The 26,485-nt window shown below is 38.5% G+C and overlaps 2 protein-coding genes across 3 annotated transcripts; one reads left to right on the top strand and one right to left on the bottom strand.

Annotated features, from left to right (window-relative positions):
• Positions 1-13,700: 13,700 nt before the first annotated feature.
• LOC109212898 (dirigent protein 1-like) lies at positions 13,701-14,463 on the top strand. The gene has a single exon (XM_019376625.1). The coding sequence runs from the start codon at positions 13,774-13,776 to the stop codon at positions 14,338-14,340; it is 567 nt and encodes a 188-aa protein (XP_019232170.1). The 5' UTR covers positions 13,701-13,773; the 3' UTR covers positions 14,341-14,463.
• Positions 14,464-18,028: 3,565 nt separating this feature from the next.
• LOC109212899 (translocase of chloroplast 120, chloroplastic-like) lies at positions 18,029-24,972 on the bottom strand. Of its 2 annotated transcripts, none has more exons than XM_019376627.1 (3): positions 24,784-24,972; positions 19,622-23,922; positions 18,029-18,629 (listed from the first exon to the last, which is right to left on the bottom strand). In XM_019376627.1, the coding sequence occupies exon 2, from the start codon at positions 23,898-23,900 to the stop codon at positions 19,719-19,721; it is 4,182 nt and encodes a 1,393-aa protein (XP_019232172.1). In that variant the 5' UTR covers positions 23,901-23,922; positions 24,784-24,972; the 3' UTR covers positions 18,029-18,629; positions 19,622-19,718. The 2 variants fall into 2 exon arrangements, with proteins under 2 accessions (XP_019232172.1, XP_019232171.1); XM_019376626.1 differs by having other exon boundaries at positions 19,626-23,922.
• Between the last annotated feature and the right edge of the window lie 1,513 nt (positions 24,973-26,485).

Below are 26,485 nucleotides of genomic sequence, written 5' to 3'. Positions count from 1 at the left end.
AAGTTCGTGCAAAAACCTTTCCCTCCGAGTGCGGCTCCAAAGCTGATACCTAAAAAATTCCGCATGCCCGAAATTCCTAAGTACAACGGAGCGACCAACCCAAACGAGCATGTTACCTCCTACACATGCGCCACCAAAGGGAATGACTAGGAGGATGATGAGATCGAGTCTATCTTGCTGAAGAAACTCGGAGAGACCTTGTCAAAGGGAGCTATGATATGGTATCACAACTTACCTCCTAATTCAATTGACTCGTTTGCTATGCTTGTAGACTCTTTCATGAAAGCACACGCTGGGAGCTATCAAGGTCGAAACCAGAAAGTCGGACCTTTTCAAAGTAAGACAGAAGGATAATGAGATGCTCAGGGAGTTCGTGTCCCGTTTTCAAATGGAACGGATGGATCTACCACCGGTTACTGATGATTGGGCCGTTCGAGCTTGCACCCAGGGACTCAATGTTCGAAGCTCGGTGGCTTCACAGCAGTTGAAACAAAATCAGATAGAATATCATGCTGTTACCTGGGGCGACGTGCATAACCGGTATCAATCAAAAATCAGAGTCGAAGATGATCAACTTGGGGCCCCTTCGAGTTTCGTTTATTCCGTCAGAACCATCGATAGAGTCAAGAGAGATATTGACCGTGAACCGAGGTCAAACAGGGATTGGTATCAGCCTTACAATGGAGATCGAAGAAGCAGTGGGTCCGGGCAGAATTTTATGCGAAGTGAAAGGAGAAGTCTTCGAGGTTAGAGCAATCGGGGACTCATGAACAAGAACGGTTTCAACAGGCCTATCGGGCCTAAGAAAGCACCGAGGTTATCAGAATACAACTTTAGCGTCGATGTTGCCGCCATTGTATTAGCTAACGGATGCATCAAGGACACCAAATGGCCTCGACCTCTACAATTCGATCCAGCCCAACGGGATCCTAACTGTCGCGCCCCTTTTTCTCGCGAAATTGGATTTTGACATTTGACAACTCCTTTGAGAGGGTAGGGAAAAGGAATTGGTTAGAGTCGCCACCTAACGGGTTAAGGTGAGTTAGGGCACCTATAGCAGATAACTCAGATTGTACTAGTTTGCATCACCAGAGATCGGGTAAGGGCTCGAAATTACCTTTGAGGGGAAGGTGTTAGGCACCTCTCGAGGTCCACAACGGTGGGTCCCGACCGAACTCAATTATAAATTAGTCTAATAAAGAAGCGAGGGAATTATTTAATAAGGATGGGGGTCCTTAATTTTTTAGCCTAAAGGATCACCCCGTGCAACATAAATAATACTTCGTAACTCCCTCGAGTCGGGGTGTTACTCATATTATTCAGCCGGCACAGACTGTCATCTCTTGCAACCCGATTACTATCTTTAAGTTGTTACTTAAAGAGCTCTAGTTGATTCTAGTTCATTTCCTATGCGTGCACTACCCGTCCCTTACCTATGGTCCTGGAGGCATTAGGACTTCTATTTGGGGTGGTTCTAGACTAAGCCTGGGTTGCTCAAAATTGTAAAAAGACTAGGCGACAAGCAAAACAGTTAGGACTTTCAGATAAATAGCAGATACGAGTTCATACTGACCTCCACACATAAACGACAAATGCACGCAATTGATTAGCAGGTTTTATTAATCGCAGAATCCTATAGACAGGATATTTATGTGAGAAGACATGCGAGCAGTAATATACAGAATCAATTTCATTAATGCGAGTGTTAAGGCTTATTATTTTGCCTACTGATTTTATTTAGTACAACATCTGGGCGTTTCATGCCGTAATGAATAACAGTAAATCACAGTTATAAATCCAGAATTGTGGTTTTAGTCCTATAGGCATATTGTCTAAGTGATTGACAGCGACGATTGTGTTCAGAACCCATTAGCAGGATCCTATAGGCATGATTTCTATCATTGAACTGATTTTTTATCCTATAGGCGTGATATCTATCATAGAATTGATTTTGATCCTATAGGCATGATATCTAATTGAATAGCATACCGACAGAAATTTAGACACATTGCCAGAAAACAGTTGAGTCAAATATTGGTCCTATAGGCATGATTGATAACACACTTTATTAGACAAATTAACGTATCCTATAGGCAGAATTTCTAATAAAAGGTTGTAATATTAGTCCTATAGGTAGGATTTCTAATACGGAACTCATACGATTTTAGAAGAATCAGCATCACCAATGAAAGTCCTATAGGCAGGATCTCTAAACAACGTAGAACTTAACAGTTTTGGACAAAATGAGAAAAATTAAAAGCATAGATAAAACCCTATAGGCAGGATTTATACCCAGTTTAACAAAAGAAATAAGAAACCCTCCCGATTTCACTAACTACCCCAGAATCTATTTATTACAAAGTTATTACAGACCGGATTAGCAAATGAATTACATGATACTAATGGCACAAACTATAGGGAGCCTTTATCGGGCCCCAAATGCATCTGGGCAACCAGGCCTTCAAACCATTTCCTCCTCGAGACTTATTTCACAAGTATAGCATAGCCAACAATGAATAATTCACCCATAGCACATATAGAATCAAGTTTCCAGTGTGTCAAAGTTCCCAAGGGCCTCAGGGATCCAGGGCAATGCTCACACCAGAACCACATACTCAGAAATGATTCAAAAGAGATTAGGAGCCAGTTCCCAGTGTGTCAGAGTTCACGAGAGTCTCATATGGACCCTGAGCAGTGCTCACACTGGGTGGTTGAGTATAGAACCTAAAGGACTAAGACTGGGAGTTTTAAAAAGAGTAACAGTATAAAAGAGGTAGGGACATATTTAAAACAGTTTGGATTTCTCAAAAGAAGACTAGCATAACAGAATTTTAGAACACAAAACATGTAGGCATAATGGCATTAAGAAAACAAGCAAGAGTGACAAAGTACACAGTTTCAAACAGGTCAAGTCAGAAAAGACCTAATTACACTAAGTGTGCATGCTAACATTTAGGACAACCTTCTCTAATCACAGAAATATTTAGGCAAAGTGTTAAGGCTAACAGTCAGATTATCACATGAATCCAGAGGGATATGAATTAGGTAACAATACAAGTCTGTAAAATTGGGATTGATTAACTAATTCCATACTAGTAGTACCCTGAGGATGCTAAGTTCAGAATAAATTCAGGACCAGCAAATAGTATGCATGAGACAAGTTAAAACAACAAGTTATCCTTTAAGAGGATTCATATTATTCCAAGATGACCAATCTAAGAACTAACAGTACCAAAAAGAGAATCATATAGACAGGCAGAATCATGCTCAGAATGAACTTTAAACATGTTGGATTGTAAACATAGTTCAGGGATACATAGAGATGAAATGACAAAGGATAGTCACTCACCACTTAAGCAAGCAAACTAGAATAATACCACATAGTGGAGAATCCAGAATATTTGGCCTTGGCTTTCAATCGGCCAAGACCAGTAGTAAATAAGAGAGAGCAGAAAGATTATAGAACTAAGCCCTAGATTTCTTAGTGAGAATATTGAGAGTTCGAGTCTGTCTAAAGGGGAAAGGGAGAAGGGTTTAAATAGTATTCAATTAGGCGAACAAATAAGGGAAGTAAGCAAACGCATATAAGTAAGGAAAGAAATTAATCACAGAATAAATAATACAGAGTTTAGTAAATTAACAGGGCATAATAGCGTGTAATCAGGCGAGTAACATTTAAAATAAGGAAAATATCAATTAACAATCAGTTTCAAGGAAAATAAAGTAAAGAAATAATGGAAACATGGTAGATTGAACAAAATAAGAAAAATATCAGTACCATACGAGAAAGGAAAGAGTAAAAGTCTCAAACTTAGGTAAACCATAAAATCAGCAGGGAAACAAGGGCAAAATAATCAGATACTGTGTATAATGAACATAAACAGGAGATTTATTCAAGAAGCAACAAAGAATCGAACTAGAAAAAGATCTGAAACCCTAATTTAGGGCAAATAAAGGAAATTAGCAGTAATAGGAAGATTCACGCATAATGAAGTGAATATAGACGAGATAAGGTAAGGAATCAACGATTGATTCCATTATGGGGTTAGAATCGGAGAGATTAGGGTGATGACTGCGCTAGGATTTTGAGAGGAGAGGGGGAGAAGATGAGAGAGGGAGTGGTTAGAGACGGCGGGCTGGGTGAAAATGATATAGGGTTTTGGCCGGGTAGGTTAGTTTAAAAGGGTTGGAGTGATGACCATTGATTTTGGGAGATCAACGGTCCTAATTTAGAGATGATGGATTGGGTAATTTGGATGGGTATAGGACTGGGTTAAGGGGTCTTGGACTGGGTATTGGGCTTGGTATTTTGGGCTGGGGTAATTGGGTAGTGTATAGGTCCGAAATTGGGATTTTAGGGGGGTATATTTTAAATACCCAATTTAACCAATAAATAATTTAGAAAAAATAATTAATAAAAAAAATATCACTTGTGCATGAAAATGATTTAAAATAATTACTTAACATTATAAAAATATAAAAAGTCATTTTATGCATAAATAATGTAATTATACATGCATATGGGCTATTATTGTAAAATATGCAATTTAGCCTTGTAAAATGTAAATGTAATTATAGAAATGCACTGAAAAGTATTCAAATATTATGCTGGTATAAATGATAAGTTTAGATGATTAACTCATCATAAAAAATAATTTGGAGGGTAATTATTGGATATTTATATAATAAAATGTAGAAACAAATTGATTTAAAGCTTTTAAAAATTATGAAAAATTATGAAAAAACACTTGTGCATGCCTGTAAATCAAATGATGATCTATATATATATATATATATATATTGGGTATCAACACTAACCAGATGTGCAAATATCATGGCACTCACGGACACAGAACAGAGGATTGCCGACAGTTGAGAGAGGAAGTATCCCGGTTATTCAACAACTGGCACCTTCGAGAATTCCTGAGCGACTGAGCCAAGAACCATTTCAGGAATAGGGATTCTAACAAGCAGACCGAACATGAAGAGCCTCAACACGTTTTAACATTATCATCAGTGGGGTCGATGTCCCTCAGGGCCGATGTTGAAGCGCACCAAAGTATCCATCACAAGGGAAAAACGAACCCGAGACTACATACCAGAAGGAACTTTGTCTTTCAACGATGAGGAAGTGCAGCCCCACAACAATGCAGCAGTAATATCTGTACTCATAAATAAATCTCGAGTTAAGCATGTGTTAATTGATCCAGGTAGCTCGGCCAACATCATTCGATCGAGGGTCATAGAGCAACTCGGTCTACAAGATCAAATCGTGCCTGCAGTCCGGATTCTAAATGGATTTAACATGGCATGTGAAACCACTAAGGATGAGATAATGTTACTAATAAACGCTGTCGGGACCATCCAGGAAGCCAAGTTTTATGTGATCGAAGGAGACATGAGGTACGACGCTCTGTTCAGGAGGTCATGGATCCACAACATGAGGGCAATGACCTCGACTTTGCACCAAGTGTTAAAGTTCCCAACACCGGGAGGGATTAAAACAATCTACGGAGAGCAGCCAGCCACAAAGGAAATGTTTGCAGTCGAAGAGGTGATTCCGATATCCGCACTTACAACAACAAAGGGGACAAGTTGGGCCACAAAGCAAGGAGATAAATAGCAATTACCGACACCAGCCCTGATCCAACCGGAAAAATAGGGGAAAATGACTACGGGGTCACCGGGTCTTTTATAGCCCCCAAAGATTCCGACTAAATCGACGGTCGAGGAACTGGAACAGGTCATATTGATTGAACATCTACCCGATCGAAAGGTATACCCGGGCACGGGATTAATTCACGAGCTCGGGAAAAAAAACCCATTCAAATTTTTTATAGCTAACATAGATTGTTTCGCTTGGTCCCACCTTGATATGACAGGCATACTGCCAAAAATAACCACCCACAAGCTAAGCATGGACCAAAATTCCACCCGGTCAAGCAGAAGAGGAGACCCCAGTCCGAGGTCAAATATGCTTTGATCAAGGACGAGGTATCTAAACTCCTTAAAATAGGGTCCATTCGGGAGGTTGAATTAGGGTTGTGCATAATTTGGTAAATACCGAATTACCATACCGAAACCGAAAATTTTGGTATTTGGTATTCAATATTTTTGTATTCGGTATGGTATTTGGTTTAAGTTTTACAAAATATTGGTATTAGGTATGGTATTTTGTATTTTATAATGAAATATCGATAACGTGCCAAAATATATATTATATTACACTATACACATATTATTAATTATAACATAAATATAAACATATAAAGTTTTACTTTCCTTTATTCTCTAAGTTCATCAATTAACTCCAAGAAAGTAACAAGGCATTTCTAATGATCAAATTTATTCTTTTATGTACAATTTTCTCTCTCTAAGTTGATATTTGCTAGTTTTGGACAAAACATTTGTCAACAAATGTTTTTAGTTTTGTACTTTTGAGTACTTTAATTTAGAATATTACAGTTTATGACTATATGCACTAGTTAGTATTCAAACCGAATAAAATCGAAGTTACCAAACCGAAACCGAAAGGAGAAAAACCGAACCATACCGAATTTAATTAGGTACGGTATTGTTATTGCATTTAAGAAATCGAATACCAAAAATACCGACCCAAAATGTCTAAATATCGTACCGTACCGACCGACGAACACCCCTAGGTTGAATACCCGGATTGGTTAGCAAACGTAGTGGTAGTCCTTAAAAAGGGAATAAGTTAAAGAATGTGTGTAGACTATAAGGATTTGAATAAGGCAGTCCCAAGGACTCTTTCCATTTGCCCAACATCGATCACATGATTGGTGCCATGGCCGGCCATGAGATCCTCAGTTTTCTCGACGCCTACTCCGGGTACAAACAAATACAAATGAACCCGGATGATTAGGAAAAGACCTCTTTCATCACTAAATACGGCACATACTATTATAACGTGATGCAATTCAGACTAAAAAATGCTGGTGCCACTTATCAACACCTAGTAAACCGGATGTTCGAGGAACAAATAGGAAAATCAATGGAGGTTTACATTGACGATATGTTGGTTAAGTCCATGCGAGAAGAGGACCATTTAAAACATCTGTAGGAAACTTTCAGCATATTGAAGAAGTACAATATGAAGCTGAACCCGGGGAAATGTGTGTTTGGAGTCGGATAGGAAAATCCCTCGGATGCATGGTATCCAACCGGGGAATCTAGATCAAACCTGACAAGATCAAATCCATCGAAGATATCACGGTATTGGACAGCGTGAACGCCATGCAAAGACTAACCGGGGAATCTTCTCATTATTAAAGAAGAAGAATAGCTTCTCATGGACCCTGGAATTCCAACGCGCCTTGGAGGAGCTCAAGCGGTACCTATCGATCCCACCACTGCCCCACACGCCGAAGACAAACGAACAACTATACTTGTACTTGGCGGTATCGGAGATAGCGGTAAGTGGAGTCCTGGTCCGGGAAGAGCAAGGTACGCAATTTCAGATTTACTATGTTAGCAGGACTCTAGGTGAGGCCGAAACTAGGTACCCTAACCTAGAAAAATTGGCGCTCGCTTTGCTAAGTGCCTCTAGGAAGCTGAAACCATATTTTTCAGTGTCATCATATATGTGTTGTGACTACTTACCCATTGCGAAATATAATGCATAAACTCGAGCCCTCGGGGCATTTGGACAAATGGTCCATGGAAATCAGTGGGTCCGATATTGAATATTGACCTCGAACAACCATTAAATCTCAAATTTCGGCAAATTTCGTGGTCGACTTTATGCCGTCCCTAATACCTAAGGGCGAAAGAGAGTTGTTGGTAAACTCAAGGACCTCTTCGGGATTTGGACCCTCTTTACGAACGGTGCCTGAAACACAAAAAGGTACGAACTTGGCATCGTATTGAAGCCACCAACAGGCAATGTAGTTAGACAATCTATTAGGACTATGAAATTGACTAACAACGAGGCCGAATATGAGGGCATGATTGCATGTCTCGAACTAGCCAAAAGCTTGGGGCGGAGGTGATCGAAGCTAAGTGCGACTCCCTCCTCGTGCTGAACCAAGTTAATGGGACATTCGAGGTCAGAGAAGAACGAATGCAAAGGTACCTGGACAAGTTGCAAGTGACATTACAGCGGTTCAAGGAGTGGACTTTGCAACACGTACCTCGGGATCAAAGCAGCGAGGCTGATGCCCTTGCAAACTTAGGGTCGTCGATCGAGGATGATGAGCTCAACTCGGGGGCAGTCGTACAACTCATGAGATCAGTAGTGGAAAAGGGTCACGCCGAGATAAACTCTACAAGCCTAACTTGGGACTGGAGAAATAAATATATAGAATATCTGAAGACTAGAAAACTACCTCGGATCCAAAAGAATCGAGGGCCCTGCGTATGAAGGCAGTCCGATTTAGTTTATCCGAAGACGGAACTCTGTTTAGAAGAACATTCGATGGCCCATTCGCAATATGTCTAGGGCCAGGAGATACCGAGTACATCCTGAAGGAAATCCACGAAGGCACCTGCGGAAATCATTCAGGCGTCGTATCGTTGGTTAGAAAAATAATCAGAGCCAGCTACTACTGGATCGATATGGAAAAGGACGCGAAGAAGTTCGTACGAAAATATAATGAGTGTCAAAGACATGGTCCAATGATTCATCAACCCGGGGAGTTGCTCCATTTGGTTTTGTCACCATGGTCGTTCATGAAGTGGGGAATGGACATCGTTGGCCCCCTTCCATGGGCACCTGGTAAGGCACAATTTATTGTTTATGACTGACTATTTTTCTAAGTACGTGGAAGCCCATGCATACGAGAAGGTCAGAGAGAAGGAAGTCATCGATTTCCTTTGGGACCACATCATATGCCGATTTGGAGTACCGGCCGAGATCATGTGCGACAACGAGAAATAGGTGAGATCCGTGGAGAGAGATATAGGTGAGTGTGTGCTCTATATCAGGACGGAGGTATTCATTTCAGCATAGCGTTATTTATAGAGGAGTATTCGGGCCTTGAATGTTACTTCTGTCGTCAGCTATTCTGTGTAATCTATATTATGCCAGGTGGCTTGTGAGATGGTTTGATTATTCGCACTCGTATTAAGATCCCATGTAGTTGTGGTGTTATATGAGCAGGATGGCTATCGAGATGCAGGTCATTTATTGCACCTTAGTTGTGCTTGAGTTTAGTGGCGTATGGCGTTGTCTATCTCTCCTGGGATGGTATTACGCACTTGGCGTGCTTGTGGTCGATATTTGGGTATTTCGTAGTTATGAGAATTTTAGCTCGGTAAGTATTTCCTTATAGATTATTTTGTGTGGATCGGATGGCACGCTGCCACGGGTATGTTGTTTGGATCGGGTGGCACGCCGCCACAGGTAACATGGTTGGATCGGGTTGCACGCCGCAACGGTATCATGTGTGGATTGGGCTGTACGCCGCAACAGTGTGATGCTGAGTACAGTTTCCCATATCTATTCTTGTGTGTTTTGTTTCCCATTTTCTGAGGAAGGTTCATAACATCCCTTCGGTCGTTTAATTAGTTGTGTAGGTTGAGTAGTTCTTTCCAAAGTTCATTTTCCTTATATATCACATTCGAGTTGTGACTTGTTGGCACATGGCTGCATCATATGAGACTTTTGGTAGTGTCTGGGTGGCTTATTGCCTGAGCAACTTATACTGGATGAGATGAGATTATAGGACCTAGGATCAGTGCGATCAGATTTTTATGAAGAATATTAAAGAGCAAATATCGATATTCAGTCCAGAATGAGGTAATGATTCTTGTCAAGAGGAGAGACTCCATGAATTGTGATTCGGCAGGTGGTTATGAGTTTCTGCACATCTCTTCTATCGTGGCAGTATTACGAGAGTTGAAACAGGACTTATATGCGTCATGAGGTGTGTTGTGGGCATCAGATTCGTGGGATTTCACCTATTGTTATCAGAGGATGTTATTATGGTCATGTGAATTATGAGGTGCATGGTGTGAATTCAGTAAGAGTATACAATCATATATTAGTACATCGTGTAGTGATTGATACGGTGTTCGTATGTTAGAAACAGGCCTGGTAGAGAATTTCGGATGTTGGAATTTGGCTCTAAGGCTTATTTGCCTAAATAAAGGGGAGGATCTTCAGATTGGCCCGAGCTAATGCGCTCAACTGAGCTGTCGTAGCACGGATAGGTGCACGAGGTATTAAACAGTGATTTCAGACAACTCCGGAACAGTTCTTAGCACGTTCGAGGACGAACGTATATTTAAGTCGACCCGATCGATCGTTTTAAGCTCTAGCGCGTCGTTCGGCAGTTTGAGGCCATAAGCAGCTTCACTTCAGGTATTGTGACTTGTACGTGTGGTGGGAATTGAATTTTGGGAAGTTCGGAGTTGATTTAGAGAGAAAATTCTCATTTCGGAAGCTTTAAGTTAGAAGAATTGACTAAGGTTGGATTTTTGAGTAAACGACCTCGGAATCGGGATTTGAAAGTTCCAATAGGTTTGTATGATGATTTTGGACTTGGGCGTATGTCCGGATCGAATTTTGGATGACCCGGGGGCGTTTCGGCACCTATTGTGGAAAGTTGGCATTTTAGAAGAATTTCATAAATTTGGGTTGGAGTGCATTTCAATGTTATCGATGTCCATTTGGGATCCCGAGTCTGGGAATAGCTCCATATGGTGATTTTGGTATTGCAGATTTATTGAATAGTTTTGGGAGTGTCGGGCATTAGTTTGAGTTATTGGAAAAGCTTGGGAGTCTGTTATGGAGCTCCAGAGCGAGGTAAGTCTCCTTTCTAACCTTGTAAGAGGGAATTAACCCCATAGGTGAACTAAATTAATATGTGCTTCTATTTGTGGGGGCTACGTACGCACGAAGTGACGAGAGTCTGTACGTAGCTACTAGCTATACCTATGTCCGGGTAGTTTTAGGTTTACACCATGCCTTGTTGATATTGTTATTTGATTTATGTTTATTATTTGCCTTGAGAAGAAGGAGATTGAGTTTGCTTAATAATTGTCTTGAAAAGAGTTGAAATAGAGGAATTTGAGATTTTAAAAGTTTTCATTTAAACTTCGTATTTTTGAAAAGAATTGAGGAATATTATAACAATTTGAGAAATTTATGTTCAACCGCGTCGTAAATATATTCCGTGAGCGGGGTAAATTTTCACTACTCTCTTGGGAGCGGGTCGTTCGCCTCGTCAGGTTAATGATTCATCTATGGTTCGTGCTATTCGACCCTGCAGTGCACATTTTATATTTATATGTTGGATTGGGCTGTACGACCTCGGCATGAGTTGCGCATGATAACTCTTTGGAACTCATAAGAATTGACTTTGCTTTATTGGCTTGAGATATAAATTGTTAAATAACGAAAATGAATTTGGGAATTTCTATTGGAAAAAGGATTGTTGATTATTTCCGATTATTGAATTTTTTGTTATGTTATGTATTCCATGCTTAAATATAATATCGGCATTCTATTGTTAGCCCATAGTAAGTGTCGGAGTCGACCCCTCATCACTACTTCTTCGAGGTTAGACTGGATACTTACTGGGCACGCGTTGATTTACGTACTCATACTACACTTGCTGCACATTTTTGTGCAGGTACATATATGTATAGTGGCCTTGTGAGAGCAGAGGCGTATTTAAATGCGGGGACTTAGGTGAGATGTATTTTATATTACGACCCGCAGCCAGCAGAGTCTCCTTCAAAGTATTTATATTTTTCCTGTCCAATTTGTATCCCGGACAGATGCTGTATTTTATTTTACTTCCTAGTTGATACTCATGCACTTGTGACACCAGGTTTTGGGGTGATTGTGGTGAAATTGTTAAAAATATTTTTATTTACTCTGTAAATTCTATTTTTGTATAATTTAATTAAGGCAAAATACATAAACGGCCCCTCCAAGTTGTCCACAACGGTCAGTTGAACAACTCAGTTGAGACTATTTCCAGTTAAACACTTCAAGTGGCTATTAAGTAGGTCAAGTAAACACCTGAGTACAGCATGCCATATGCGTGAGTTACACTTGCCGATGACATGGCAAATGAACCAATCAAAAAATGACACATGTAATTTTGCCATAAGAATTTGACACATGTAATTAACAAAAAAAATATTTAAAAAAGAAAAAAATTCTTCTCCTAAACCAGCGTTCCTCCTTCCCCTAACTCTCCTTCCCCTTACTCGTTGAACCCATGACCACCATTTCATCTGCAAAAAATTGGGCAAAGAAAAATTTAGATTGAACCTTGAAAGTTCTAATAACTATAAATAAGAACACTGGATTTCATCTCCAACTCAAACCACCATTATTACACACCAACGAAAATATACAGAAACCTCACCTTAAACTGCCAATTCTTATACTACCACTCAATAAAATTACAAATCGAGTAGGACCTTCGACTCCACCGTTAGATCTCACTGGGAAAAATTTTCCAATCTTTTTCACCCACTTCCTTTCTCCCTTTAATCGAAGCAAAAGTGGAAGGACATGTAATTTCTGCTGCTGGTGAATAACAGAGAGGAGAAGAAGTGTGCTTAAGAATTTCACAATATTCTCATCTGCTTGAGTTTCAAACTGAAAAATCATAAAAAAATCCTCTATGTAAAAGACCACAAAAGATTGAAGATGGAGGAAACATTCATTTCCGCACTCGCACATGGATGGCTCTTTCTTCCGCCATAGTTGCACTTCAAAGCACAACAAAAGAATTTGAGACGATAAAAGGAGATGTTGGTCGGTGACTAGGGAGGAGATACGGTGGAGCTTGTGCGCCGCTTAAGGTTTTTGGCTAAAATGAAGGAATTTCATTAGTGTTTGGATTTGAGTATTTGGTGGAGAAATGTTGATATAGAGGCGTAGATTACAGTGGCTGGAAGGATTAACTCAAGGTGGTTTTATGGTGGTTTTGGGATAGCTTCGTTGCCGGAGATCCAGCCGGCTTCTATTGGAAAGAAGAAGGTTTAATTTCTATTTTTATAATAAGAGTATTTGTTTAAGGTTATTTTTTAAACTGAAAAGAAAAAGAAAAGAACATAATTCATGTCCTCACGCGCTCAATTTGTAGTGAGACACAATTGATTTGTCATGTCAGCGCAAAGTGTTTACTTGATATACTTTGTAAGTACTTGAAGTGTTTAACTGGAAATAGTCTCAGTTGAGGTGTTCAACTGACCGTTGTGGACAACTTGGAGGGGCTGTTTATGTATTTCGCCTTTAATTAATGATAAATTGTGATTTCAAATACCAAAATGAGTAATTAAGTTAATCAATTATTGTTGGCTTGCCAGACAGCTGTGTTAGATATCATCACGACCTTTAATGAATTTTGGATCGTGACAGGGAGAGGAGGTCCAACACCCACCCCTGGTCATGATGATAAACATAATGCCAATTATTTAAACGAATTGCTAAGACATAATTAATAAAGTCATATCTCTGATCTCAATTTGAGAGCACGTAGATTTATACTCAGTATGGTCAGCTCAGCTGGAATTGTTTATCATACCACCTTTCTTCTTCTTCTTTCATATATTTAGCTAACCGATAGTATATAATATGGGCGTATTAATCAGAAGTCAGAACATTCTTTTTTAATACAAAAAGTCTACGCCTATTGGTGAGATTAGTACCCAACAACTTGGTTAAACAAATAAAATATAACCATATGATAAAAAAAAGAATGAACCCGCGCTATAACTATTCTCTATGTATCTTCTTTCTTTCATGCAATCTTAAAAATTTCTATTCTCTGCAGAAACAAGAAAGAAATGGAGAAGCAAATGGCCATTCGCCTTATAAGCTTGTCAATACTAGTAATAGCTACAGTAGCAGTCATAGACAAAAACCCAAAAGCAGTGGAAAAATGGTTCAAAAATCTTCCATACGCAAAGCAAAAAACCACAAAATTCCACTTCTACTTTCACGAAATTTTCGCAGGAGATAACGAAACAGCTCCTGTTATTGCACAAGCCAACATCACGGCCCAGTCACCTACATTCTTTGGCATGGTTAGAATGTTCGACAACCCATTAACTATTGGGCCAGAGCCCAAATCGAAACAAGTGGGCCGAGCCCAGGGAATTCATGGGGCTACATCATTGACTGAAATTGCTCTATTTTTCGACTTCAATTTTGTGTTCACTACCGGACCTTATAATGGTAGTACTCTGAGCGTGGTTGGTCGAGTTTCTGAATCGCAGGAATACAGAGAGTTGCCAATTATTGGTGGATCTGGAATTTTTAGGCTTGCTCAAGGTGTTGCTACAGCTAAGACTTATTTCTCTAGCAATACAACTGTTATTGTTGAATATAATGTCATTGTACGTCATTACTGATTTTTTTTAGTTACTTCATTTTTTTTTTTCCAACTTTTTGGGGAATAATAAGCTTAGCTCCGAAAAAGTGAACGGAGTAATGTTTGATATATTTGATATATATGTTTCTTTGAGTTTTAGATCTCACGGTTCTTACAAATAATGTTAGGATAGCGACTGTGATGTTATTGTTTTATTTTGATGTAAAAGTCAACTCATTGAATTAGGATAGATGATTAACGATCAAAATCACCAGCGTACAATCAGACCTCTCTATAACAGCATCCTTATATAACAACTATTCACTATAAAAGCCAAGTTTTCCTCATAACCGATCTTTTAAGTTATATTTTACCTCTCTATAACAGCTTTTTACCTATAACAGCAACAACCAAATTCATAGCAAAACGTTCTTTGTAAAATTATCCCTCTATAACAGCCATATAGAATCATTAAGATTATTAATAATAATTTTAAAATTATGCACACTATCTTTTCCATTAAACAAAGTTTCTATCTTGCATAAGATATGAGATTGATGATTTGTACATGATATCTTTCCAATGGACAAATTCCAAAAAATATTAACATAAAAGTTTTAACTATTACGCTCTTAGATTGTCTTCAAGGGAAAGCTATTGGATACCTCTTTGCTGAATATTTGGACACAAATCTTCGCCAATTCAAGCATTATATCGTTAGTAATAGAATGAAATCTACAAAACAAGCTACATTTACAAAAGTTCTTCCATCAATACATTTAAAATGTCTGCCTTAGAGTTTAAGTATTTATACTTTTATTTTTGAATTTATTAATAATGCATTAGCTTTCTTCAATATTTAACTAGTGAAATATGCATATCTTTTGAGATATTAAATTTGAATAATATTTTTATTTTTTATATGTAACATTTAAAAAGGAAAATAATTAATTTATGGGTAGTTTTTATCTATAATAGCCAAAAAATATTTAAATGTCAAATGATGTTATAGGTGTATAACAGCCCTTCACTATAAAAGCCAAAAAATATCGGAACAAACGAGGTTGTTATAGAGAGGGTTGACTGTGTGTGTGTGTGTGTCTATATATATATATATATATATATATATATATATATATATATATATATACATACTTACATATATATAGCTGCTTGTTTAGTGAAGGAAAGTTTACCTCCTATGGCAAAGGTATATACCCTATTTATTATAAACCAAAATTATTTTAAAATATTATTTTCTATGGCAACCTTTTATATTTTATAGCAAAATAAGTATTTATGGTATATACTACCATTGAGGCATGAAATAAGGCACGAAATACGCTATTTATGTTTTTCCTCTCTCTTAGACAACTGGAGATACCTATTTTTAAGGTGATTGTCATTATTGTATTCATGAATACATGACGCGAATACATGCGAATACATGCGCATACAATTGGACTACCCTGATTTTAGGCGTTTTTACTGTTGTATTCATGAATACAGCAGCGCGAATACATGTGAATACATGCGCGTACAGCTGGACTGCCCTTATTTTAGGCGCTTTTTGCTGCTGTATTCATAAATACATGGCGTGAATACATGTGAATACATGCGCATACAGCTGGACTGCCCTGATTTTAAGCGCTTTTAACTGTTGTATTCATGAATACAGCAGTGCGAATACATGTGAATACAGGTGCATACAGTTGGACTGCCCTGATTTTAGGCGTTTTTTGCTGCTGTATTCATGAATACATGGCGCGAATACATGTAGAATACATGCGCGTACAGCTGGACTACCCTGATTTTAGGCGTTTTTACTGTTGTATTCATGTATACAGCGGCCCGAATACATGTGAATACATGCGTGTACAGCTGGATTGCCCTGCTTTTAGGCGCTTTTTGCTGCTGTATTCATGAATACATGGCGCGAATACATGTGTGCATGCGCATACAGCTGGACTGCCCTGATTTTAGGCGCTTTTAACTGCTCTATTCATGAATACAGCAGCGCGAATACATGTGAATACATGAGCGTACAGCTGGACTGCCCTGATTTTAGGCGTTTTTTTCCTGCTGTATTCATGAATACATGGCGCGAATACATGTGAATACATGCGCGTACAGCTGGGCTACCCTTATTTTAGGCGTTTTTACTGTTGTATTCATGAATACAGCAGCGTGAATACATGTGAATACATGCGCGTACAGGTGGACTGCCATGATTTTAGGCGCTTTTTTCTGCTGCATTCATGAATACATGGCGCGAATACATGTGAATACATGCGCATACAGCTGAACAGCCATAGATTTTAGGTGCTTTTAACTACTGTATTCATGAATACAGCAGCGCGAATACATGTGAATACATGCGCGTACAGCTGAACTGCCCTGATTTTAGGCGTTTTTTGCTACTGTATTCATGAATACATAGCGCGAATACATGTGAATACATGCGCGTACAGCTGGACTACCCTGATTTTTAGACGCTTTTTGTTGCTGTATTCATGAATACAGCAGCGCTAATACAGTGAATACACTACCGTAACAACTAAATAGTAGCTATAGGGAGTAATTATGTATATGGTAGGTATGGGAAGTTAATAGCCACTAAACAATAGTGGTTTCTCAAAATTCCTGTTAATGAATGCGTGATAATAAAATGTTTACTAGTGTTAATTAAAACCGTTCTTAATTGTTTCGTAACCAATACGTGATGCTGCAGTGGATTCGACAACACAAAAGGAGACTACACGCCTCTGGAAATAGGAAAGCAATAATGCTATCAGCTGCTACTTATATGTGTTTCTATCATTCTTTTTTTATACAGCAGAATTATCGAAAATTTAGACTAGTCAATACATCAAAATTTGTCTTGCGCAACATTAGACTAGTGAATACATCAATATTTGACATGCGCCAACATACTCTTTCTTACTTCGTTCATATTCATTTAACGCTCATCTCTAGAAAATTACCTTTAAACCGTTGATGTTTGACTTTTTAGGAAGAACACTGTTCACAAGATCCGATCATAGTGAGAGACAGAGAGAGTTGGCATTGAGCTTTCACTAATACTAATAGAAGAATTTTTAATCATCTATTTATATATATATATATATATATGCTTTCACTAATACTAATAGAAGAATTTTTAATCATCTATTTTGATATATATATATATATATGCTTTCACTAATACTAATAGAAGAATTTTTAATCATCTATTTATATATATATATATATATATGCTTTCACTAATACTAATAGAAGAATTTTTAATCATCTATTTATATATATATATANTATATATATATATATATATATATATATATATATATACTCGATTTTCCTTTCATCACTATGCACCTTGAAGTCCCCGAATCACGAGGCTACAATATAAAATCAATTAATCTACTAATAAAAACTATTAAAAATTCAACCTACTAAGAAAATCACTATGAATATAATTTGAAATTACATAATAATATACTACTTTCCACATATTTAATTAATATTACATAACTGCCATTCGTTTAGCAATTAAAATAAGACATTCTACTAGAGGAGATTCCATTCAAGTAATGGACAAAGAGAGTGGCTTGATGGAGCAATCGAAAAGCATACTGACACAAGTTAATCTGTACACTAAACGACAAACGTATATCCAACAAGGAGCACGCACATGGCTCGCAACTGAAAACAATAGGAAACAATGAATATATCAAAAGCAATTAATCATTTCACTATTACTTGGCAGAGGCCATTTGATGGCTACAATGTCTAGTAAATAGACAGCAGATGATCATTCTGCTTTGGATCTTCCACATGGCTTTGTATGTTTACTATTATTAATAGAATAAAAGCACAAACATCCATCCGACTGGGCTAAATAAACTCCAATCGTTAAAATCTCGCAATTAATCTCAAGACTAGAAGTTACTTAACCAGCAAGGAAGTGCAGACCAAATACAAAAATGCAGTTCGACGAAGCCCGCGAAAAGAGCATACTAGAACGGCTCATCAACAGCATAACAGCAGCCCCATATTACAATAGCTAAACTCAACTTGCTATACCATTAATCCATTTTTCATCATCTATTTAGAAACTTAACTAGCTAACATTTCCCAATCAAGTTTACAAGAGCATTCAATCTCCCCATCATGATAATAACCAAAATTGAAATTTGAACAGGGGGGTTGGCTAAACTCTCTTCTTAGGCTACAACCGAATGCTTTCAGATGATCTTGGACACAAACATTTTTCCTCGTGAAGCTCAGTAATGCATCTCCTCTCTCTCGTCTCAAGAAAACAATGTGCATCTGCACATTAATTAGTTTATATCAGCATAGGAAGTCATCAACATAGAACTGACAAGCCACTCCACCAACAACATGGAATCAAAATAAACAGCTAAAGCTGAAATGAGGCAGGCATTGAATCTCAACAGATAGCATTTCCTCGTATGGGAAGCAACATTCAGATAGAAGATCACTATTCCTTAAACACAATTTCAGATATTAACCAAAAGCATAGGAACATTTTCCAGCCAATAACAAACTTCATATAAATCCCATCCAGCTCCCACTTCAAGTAGATCATGTTCAGTTTGTCTAATTCTTCAGCATTACTATATGGACTTGGGCTTGTTGAATTTAAAGCAAGTTCTTTGCATACTTTGCAGGAAGACATTAAGTAAATATTTGGGCAGCAGTAGAATTAATCAAACATCAACCAGAGGTTCCTCATTGGGGAGGAGAAGTGTAATCAGACAGACCATAAAACATAGACTTTTAACCTTTAGTGTGCATTCTTTTTATCAATATCATGGCACACCAGAGGTTACTGATTTGACAGTAGGAATTTTGAAGCAGCGTAACAGATCACATCATGCTTCTTATGGGAACATAATAGGATAAAGGTTTTTCCTCTTTATACACCTTATAACTTTCTGTCTTATAAACTGTTCCCAGCATCATCATCTTGATACACACAAGTTCTATTACCAAAGTTTATAAGCATAAAATGATTCATACTAACCGTGAAGTGCAACTATAAGGTCATAGATAGATATGCACTACGAGTATAAAGACTAGAGGTGCAATCAGATGGAACAAATAACCCAAAAGCTACTGAAATATGAATACAGTTCACATCATGGAAGAAATAATTGTAAAACAATAAAAAGAGCATCTTTCCCCCCCATTAAAAAGGTTCAAAACATCTCCAGAAACTGCTGACGAGAAGTAACAGCAACCAATAAAGTCCATGAATATTATGGCTGAGAAAGAAACCAGGAAAAAAAAGGACATACTCACGTTCAGTGATGCCGATCAGCTGATGGCCACTATACAAGTGATTTGTGAATCACTGAATGGCAGTATGGTGCAGTGGCCTTATTTTCATCATCATCAAAATTGCACTGGTTGAGAGAAGCTAAGCAGCTTTTGGACAAGTGGAATTAAGCTTACCAAGGCAATCTGAAGCTGTTCTGAACTGTTCAAACGAATACTAACTTGTCCAGACCCCTTATTGTTAATGTTGACACGGCCAATCAAGTTTGTGTGTCGTCCAATAGGTATCTGGGTTTGTGAATTGCATCCGATAGCAAGATCTCCATGCCAGTCCATAACCGAGAGCCCCAAAGTTGAGAGGAAACGACCAAGAGGATGATCTTTGTCTCGCAATGTCGCTTCCAAACTACCACCATAAGCAACATCACCACGGCCAAACATGGCACCCCCAGACACAACCAGTAGTCCCCGTCTATTAAAAGCTAATTTGTCCTCAACTTTCACCCCACCTGTCATGACATCACCTAAGAGAGTTACTGAAAGACCAGCTGTCGCCTTATTCTTCCTATAATTGCAGAATCTGGTCTCACTGCGAAGAGTATAAGCAAGGTCTTTACCGACTGACTGCATATCAAAACCTACAGAAGTTGCTTTTCCATCCCCATGCTTCACTGAACTTGCAATTTCCATTTGAAGATTGGTGTCTTTTTTGTCCTTCGAAACCTGACTGGACAAAGATATAGGGATCTTGTCTTTGACAACAAACAATCTTTCTACATTGATGCCCTCATAACCAACATCATGGTCCCAACCATTAGGTTCTAGGACAGGCCTCACAAGCCACTGATTAGAAGAATCGAGATATCGATATCTATGAGTTGGATTATCAGAATCAAATGAAGCCGGTAACGCCAAGTCTGGCATGGGTACTGGCACTGATGCTGCACCGCTTGTCTCCTCATCTACATTTTCACTGGGATCAGTTGGTGGTAAACTTTCAGCTGCAGCTTGCATTTTCTTCATCATCTTCCGCCTCCTCCTCTCTTCCTTCAACTGCTTTTTCATAAAAAGCTTTTCCCTGTATTCCAACTCATCATTGTATGCCTTCTTCTGGTCTTTGGACAACTTTGCCAGCTGAGCTTTGGTCAAGCGTTTGAAAGGTGGCAGTTGATCATATTCTGATTCATCTTCTGAGTCTGAAGACTCATCCAGATCATCATCCAAGGTCTCATCGTCATCACCAAATTGATCCGCTGGTAGTTTAACCTGTGGCCTTGACTGTAGAAGGGATGACAGCAGGAAAGGTAAAGGAGGAGATCTTGTTCTAGTGGCATAAGGCCGGCCTGGTGGGCTATCTTGTAATTTAAGCAATGTGTTCGCTTCAGCCAATATTTTTGACGCAAACGACAGAAGTAACAAGTGAGGCTTCCAAACCTGTCCATTAGGCAACACTCTTTGTCCAGCCCTGTTTGTCCTGCATGCTGAGTGATTCTCAACTAGCGAAACAGGATTCATAAGGCGCATATCTCCGGCAGCCTGACGTATTGCTTGCTGGACAACATGAGACCGCTGAGTTACAAACATGTCGTAGCTCGTTACAGTACCATTGGTACCTTCAGGTGGAGCAGATGCAGCATGCGTCAGAACAACTATGGCATTAAACCATATTGATGGTCCAAAGATTTCAGTAATTGTCCTCAACAACGGCATATCACCATAATCTCTGCTCTGCATATCCAACCTGTCAAGATACAGAACAATATCTGGGGGTGTCTTATTAATAAATCGTTTCACAGAATGAAGGATCTTCTCATTCTGGCGCTGGTCTGACCAGGAAGGCAAAAGCCCAGGAGTATCAATTACTCGAACCTTGATTCCCTGCACAGTCCCAACAACATCCTGAACCTTTTTTGTCCCTAACTGAAAAGCATCAGTGCCAAACTTAACTTCATCAAATATCGAATTTATGGTTGCACTTTTACCGACACCTGTTTTCCCAAGAACCATTATTGTGCAAGAGAAGTCCAAGGGTTCTTGTCCAGCTGCCTCAAGTTGCTCAGCCATAGCACTTGCACGATCAAAACTAAAAGCAGCAACACGACCTCCACTTCTCCCCCGCAGCTGTTCAGCCAACCCCAATCTGTACAAGACTTGGGCAACAACCACATTATGTGGAGTCTGCCCAAGCCTATGAGCTAGACGCAAAAACTTGACTCTTATCATCTGGAGCTTCTCACGTGTCTCATCATATTCATCAGCCTCTCCATTTGTGGATTCTTCAACAAGCTGGTTTTGTGCAGGAGATGCTGTTCCATTTACACGAGGCTGCTGAACTGCTCGAGTAGCAGGTTCCAATAGCGGGGCAGCACGACCAAGGCCAACAGGTCGATCAGGTGCGCGTATCCGAGTTGCAGGTGCACCAGAAGATGATGGGAGTTCCGTTGCAGATCTGGCTTCTGGTTCCTTCACAACAACTTTATCGACTCCAACGCCTGCATCAACTACTGGAGGTTGAGAAACCTCGGAGACCTTCTCATGATTGTTGGACATCAACACTTCTGATGATTCAGACATTTCATCCAGTGCAGTGGTTCTATCCATTACTGAATCTCTGGTATGCTTTTCAAAGGCTGGAGTGCCAGAAACAGAAACATTTTTCTGCTTGTTGATCTTGTCATTCAAATTCCCTGGCCCAGTAGCAGGCGACTCGTTTAATTCCAGTCTTTGATGATCAGTAGCATCACCGTTCTGAATATCCTTTTGTTTCGACATGTCCTCATGAGCTATTGGTTCTGGGCTAGTTGATTCTTTGTCTCTCAATTCTGCCTTTAAGGGGGAGCTTCCTTCTTGCAGAGTAGAAGCAGTAACATGGCCTGGACCGTCGATCTGCTGTTCATCCTTACTACTACCATTAACTGGTTCTGGACTAGCCACGGCTTTTTCCCCATCTATTTGCTCTTCATCCTTACTGTTAACTGGTTCTATACTACTTACTGCTTTTTCTCCATCTATCTGCAGCTCTTCATCCTTATTACTACCATTAACTTGTTCCGGACAAGGCACTGTTCTTTCTATATCCATATGCTCGTCATCCACATAACTACCATTAATTTGTTCTGGAGTAGGCACTACTTCTTCTTTGAGTTCATCACTTGGGTTCAAGCTTTCTCCAAGATGACCATTTGTGGAAGCATCATTATGGGAAATATCTTTCAGCTCTTCATCCTTAACATCAGAATTCACAGGTTTTACAAGAAGAGAATGCACTCCTTCCCGTTCAATATTTTTTTCATCATTCAGTACGGAGCCAGAACTAACTAAAGCATTACTGTGGACGTCAGCAGTGTCCTGATGCCCAGCAGGCTGAACAGCAGATGTTTCAATCACATCAACATTCTTTTCATCACGCAGCAAAGCATCTTTGTACGAATGAACCTGGTTCTGAAGATCCACTTTTGCCTCGTTAGCATCCTGGGTATCCAATTTTCCAAGAACATCAGGGTTTGTTTCATCTGCATCATCATGAGTTTGAGCCTCTCCCAAGTTCACATGATTGGAAACTCCATTCTCAGATTTCTTAACTGGTTCAGCTGACTTATCTTTCTTTTCATCCCAATTTACTGAAATTTCAGTTTCTACAGCAGCACCCAGATCTGAAACCTCAGCCACCTCATCTTTACCCTTGTCTACTATGTTACTCTGCTCAACCACTTCTTTTTCATTATTTGCAGATAACTCATCATCACTTTGCTTCTCAACTGAAGGATTCTCGTTACAGTTAGCTTCTGACTTCTGATTCAACTCATCATCAGCATGTTGTATCTCGTGTGAAGCTTCAACTGCTTCTTCAAAGTTCTCAAAATCATCCCTTGAATCAGAGTTCCCCTTTGCAGATATTTCATCAGCACTTTGCTTCTCAACAGAAGGCTCCTTGTTCCATTTAGCTTCTGACTTCTGATTAGACTCATCATCGGCATGCTGTATCTCATGCGAAGCTTCAACTGCTTCCTTAAAGTTGTCAGTATCATCCCTTGAATCAGAATTCCCGCCGTCCTCCAAAGAACAGTTAACATTCCCAGACTTGCCATCATTGCCCTCACTGACAACTCCATCCTCAACACCAACACCAGGAGTCTCTGGCTCTATTGCTTCCTCAAACACATCATCCCCTTCCAATTCCTTTGACACATCTGGCCTCACAGCTGCCTTATCCTCCGCCTGCAATTCCACAGTCTCATCTACGACACCATTCCTCTCCCCTACCCCAGCCTTGCCAAATACTTCCTCCCCATTTTCCATCACAAATAAACCTCAACGAAACCTAGATTCACAAAACAAAATCAACAACAAACACAGAAACAAATCAAGAAGAAATTAGTATCAGACAAAAAATAATGCTAGCACTCAAAAGGCGCACATTTTCAATTCTGACCGATAAGCAATACAAATCAAAACCAACAAAGAACTACGCAAGCCAATCATGAAAATATTAGCAGTAAACAAAAATCAAAGGCAAAAAAATCCTACAACCCAAAAGACTACATTATTTATTTGTATTTATAAGGAAATAAAAATAGATTAAACCACGGAAACCCAACAACAACAACAACAACAAACCCAGTATAGTCCCACGAGTGGGGTTTGGGGAGTGTAGATAGTATGCAGACCTTAACCCTATAGAATGTAGAGAGGCTATTTCCAATAGACCCTCGGCACTAGGCCAGAAACCCAATTAACTAAAGTAAAATCACTATAGAGCTGAGAATATCCATTAAAATCAGCAGGAAACAAAATCAAGGTAAAAAAAAACCAGGTACCCAAAGGACTCCGTTATCAATTCGGACCCATAAAGCAATAGAAAGGAATTAAAACGCAGAAACCTAATTAACCACAGTGAAATGAGATCTTAATATAGCTTAAAATACACATAAGAGAACTCCTTTTCCGCAATTAAAAATCAACAGCAAACAAAAGCCGAGGAAAATGAAAACCCTAGCACCCAAAAGACTACATGATCTATTCGTACACATAAAACACAGAAACTCAATTAACTATACTAAAATCAGATCATAGTACAGCATGAATTAAGAACCTTTATTTCCACGAACTAAAAAACACAGTAAAAACTCATAAAAATGGTAACAAAAACAGTAAAAATGACCAAAAGAAGAGAGAAAATTACCAGGATATGTCGGTGATGACGAAGAAAAAGGGTGTGGTTAAGAGATATATAGCAGAAAAAGAGAAGATCTTTCTAATTGTGCCTCAGTTTTTGGAGAGGCGAAAAAAGGGAAAAGCAGAGAGAGCAGTAGGAAAGAGTAGGTGAAATTGAGAGAGAGGATAAGAGGGGTTTATCGACGGATTTGAGGGTTTGAGATCCAACGGTGATTATGAGATGCAGCCTCGGTTTTATCGTGCCAAATTCTTTATCACGTGTTCCCTATCATACTAACTCATATTTTGATTAATTTTTAAGCAATTTTGAAGGGATGAATTTAGGATTTGAATTTTACAAGTTTGAGTTCAATTTTCAGGATCTAAATTTTGTAGATTTTAGTTGACTTACCACATTACATTTACTTGCTTAGATTGAAATCTATAATTTAACTTCTTTGGTAAATTTTTTAACTATAAGGTTTTGAGTATTAACTCGCAATTTGTATTTTAAATTTTTGGGGGAGAAATTAAAAAATAGTCAGATTTATAAGTGGTCTTTCAAAAATAGCCACAGTTTTAAAAGAAATCGAAATTTAGCCACTTTTCATGTAAAGATAAATCTGAACAAAAATATTATCCAAAATCCGAAAAATTCTCAAGTATAATATACTGGAGATTGGAGCACCGGTGCTCCACTATCCAGTATATTATACTGGAACTTTCCGCGTGTTGGAATTCCAGCATATTATGCTGGAAGTTCATACATAAGTGCACCAATCTCCAGTATATTATGCTGGAACTTTCCGTGTTGCAGCAAAAATTTTCAATGACTTTGCAAACGCTGGCTATTTTTGAATGACCAGTCCGAAAACTGGCTAGCCCGTGTTATTTTTACGGTTTTGGCTTCAAAATCACTTACAACAAGCCCATCCAAACGGGCTCTATGCCCTGAACTAGTGAGGGATTTAATTATGCCAGAAAACTTTTGATTTCTAGTATTCGAATTCGAAATGACTAATTAAGTATGAGCACATTCCTTGATGGTTGAAGATTTATATATTATTTTTTAACATTGGAATATTCATTAGATATTTTTCTATTTATATTATGATGAATTCAATAAGTTTTATCAGTTTATATTCTTTTCGGGGGAGAAGTGACCCCTTAGAATGAAGAAAAGTCTTTCTCAGATTACTGAAAAACTTTTTCCTTTTTTTTTTCATATTTGAAGAAGCAAATTCGTTTTCTCTTCTCATTGAAGAAGTAATGAAATATTTATTTATTTCTACATTATTACTTAATGATCTCTAAAATGATCATGTAATCAAGGTTTTTTCCATCTCTCTTAACTTCCACTGGAATCATTCCTGAAACTATTCTTAGGGAAGAAAACTTTTTATACAACCAGAGTCAATATAATTTAATATTTTCCACTTACTACATTTTCATAGTTTTAGATGGAATATTTGCAATAAAAGAAGAAAGTAACCCCCCTCCCCCCCCCTATTTGAAAAAACCAAGAAGAAGAAGAAATAGACAAAGAGAAAGAGGATACGTCACTTCTGTCTTTTAGAGTGTTGTAATCAAATTGAGTCGAGACGAATAACTAACTATCAAGGATTGTGATGAGATGGATATAATCCCTTCATCTTTTATAACTATAAAAATAATCCTGATAAGGAATATTTTCCTCTTTAATATGCCTTATTTGGTGCAATACAAATTAA

This window comes from Nicotiana attenuata, unplaced genomic scaffold (genome assembly GCF_001879085.1).
Source record: "Nicotiana attenuata strain UT unplaced genomic scaffold, NIATTr2, whole genome shotgun sequence".
In the NCBI taxonomy this organism is placed as follows: domain Eukaryota; kingdom Viridiplantae; phylum Streptophyta; class Magnoliopsida; order Solanales; family Solanaceae; genus Nicotiana; species Nicotiana attenuata.
This window is presented reverse-complemented; position numbering and strand designations above follow the sequence as displayed.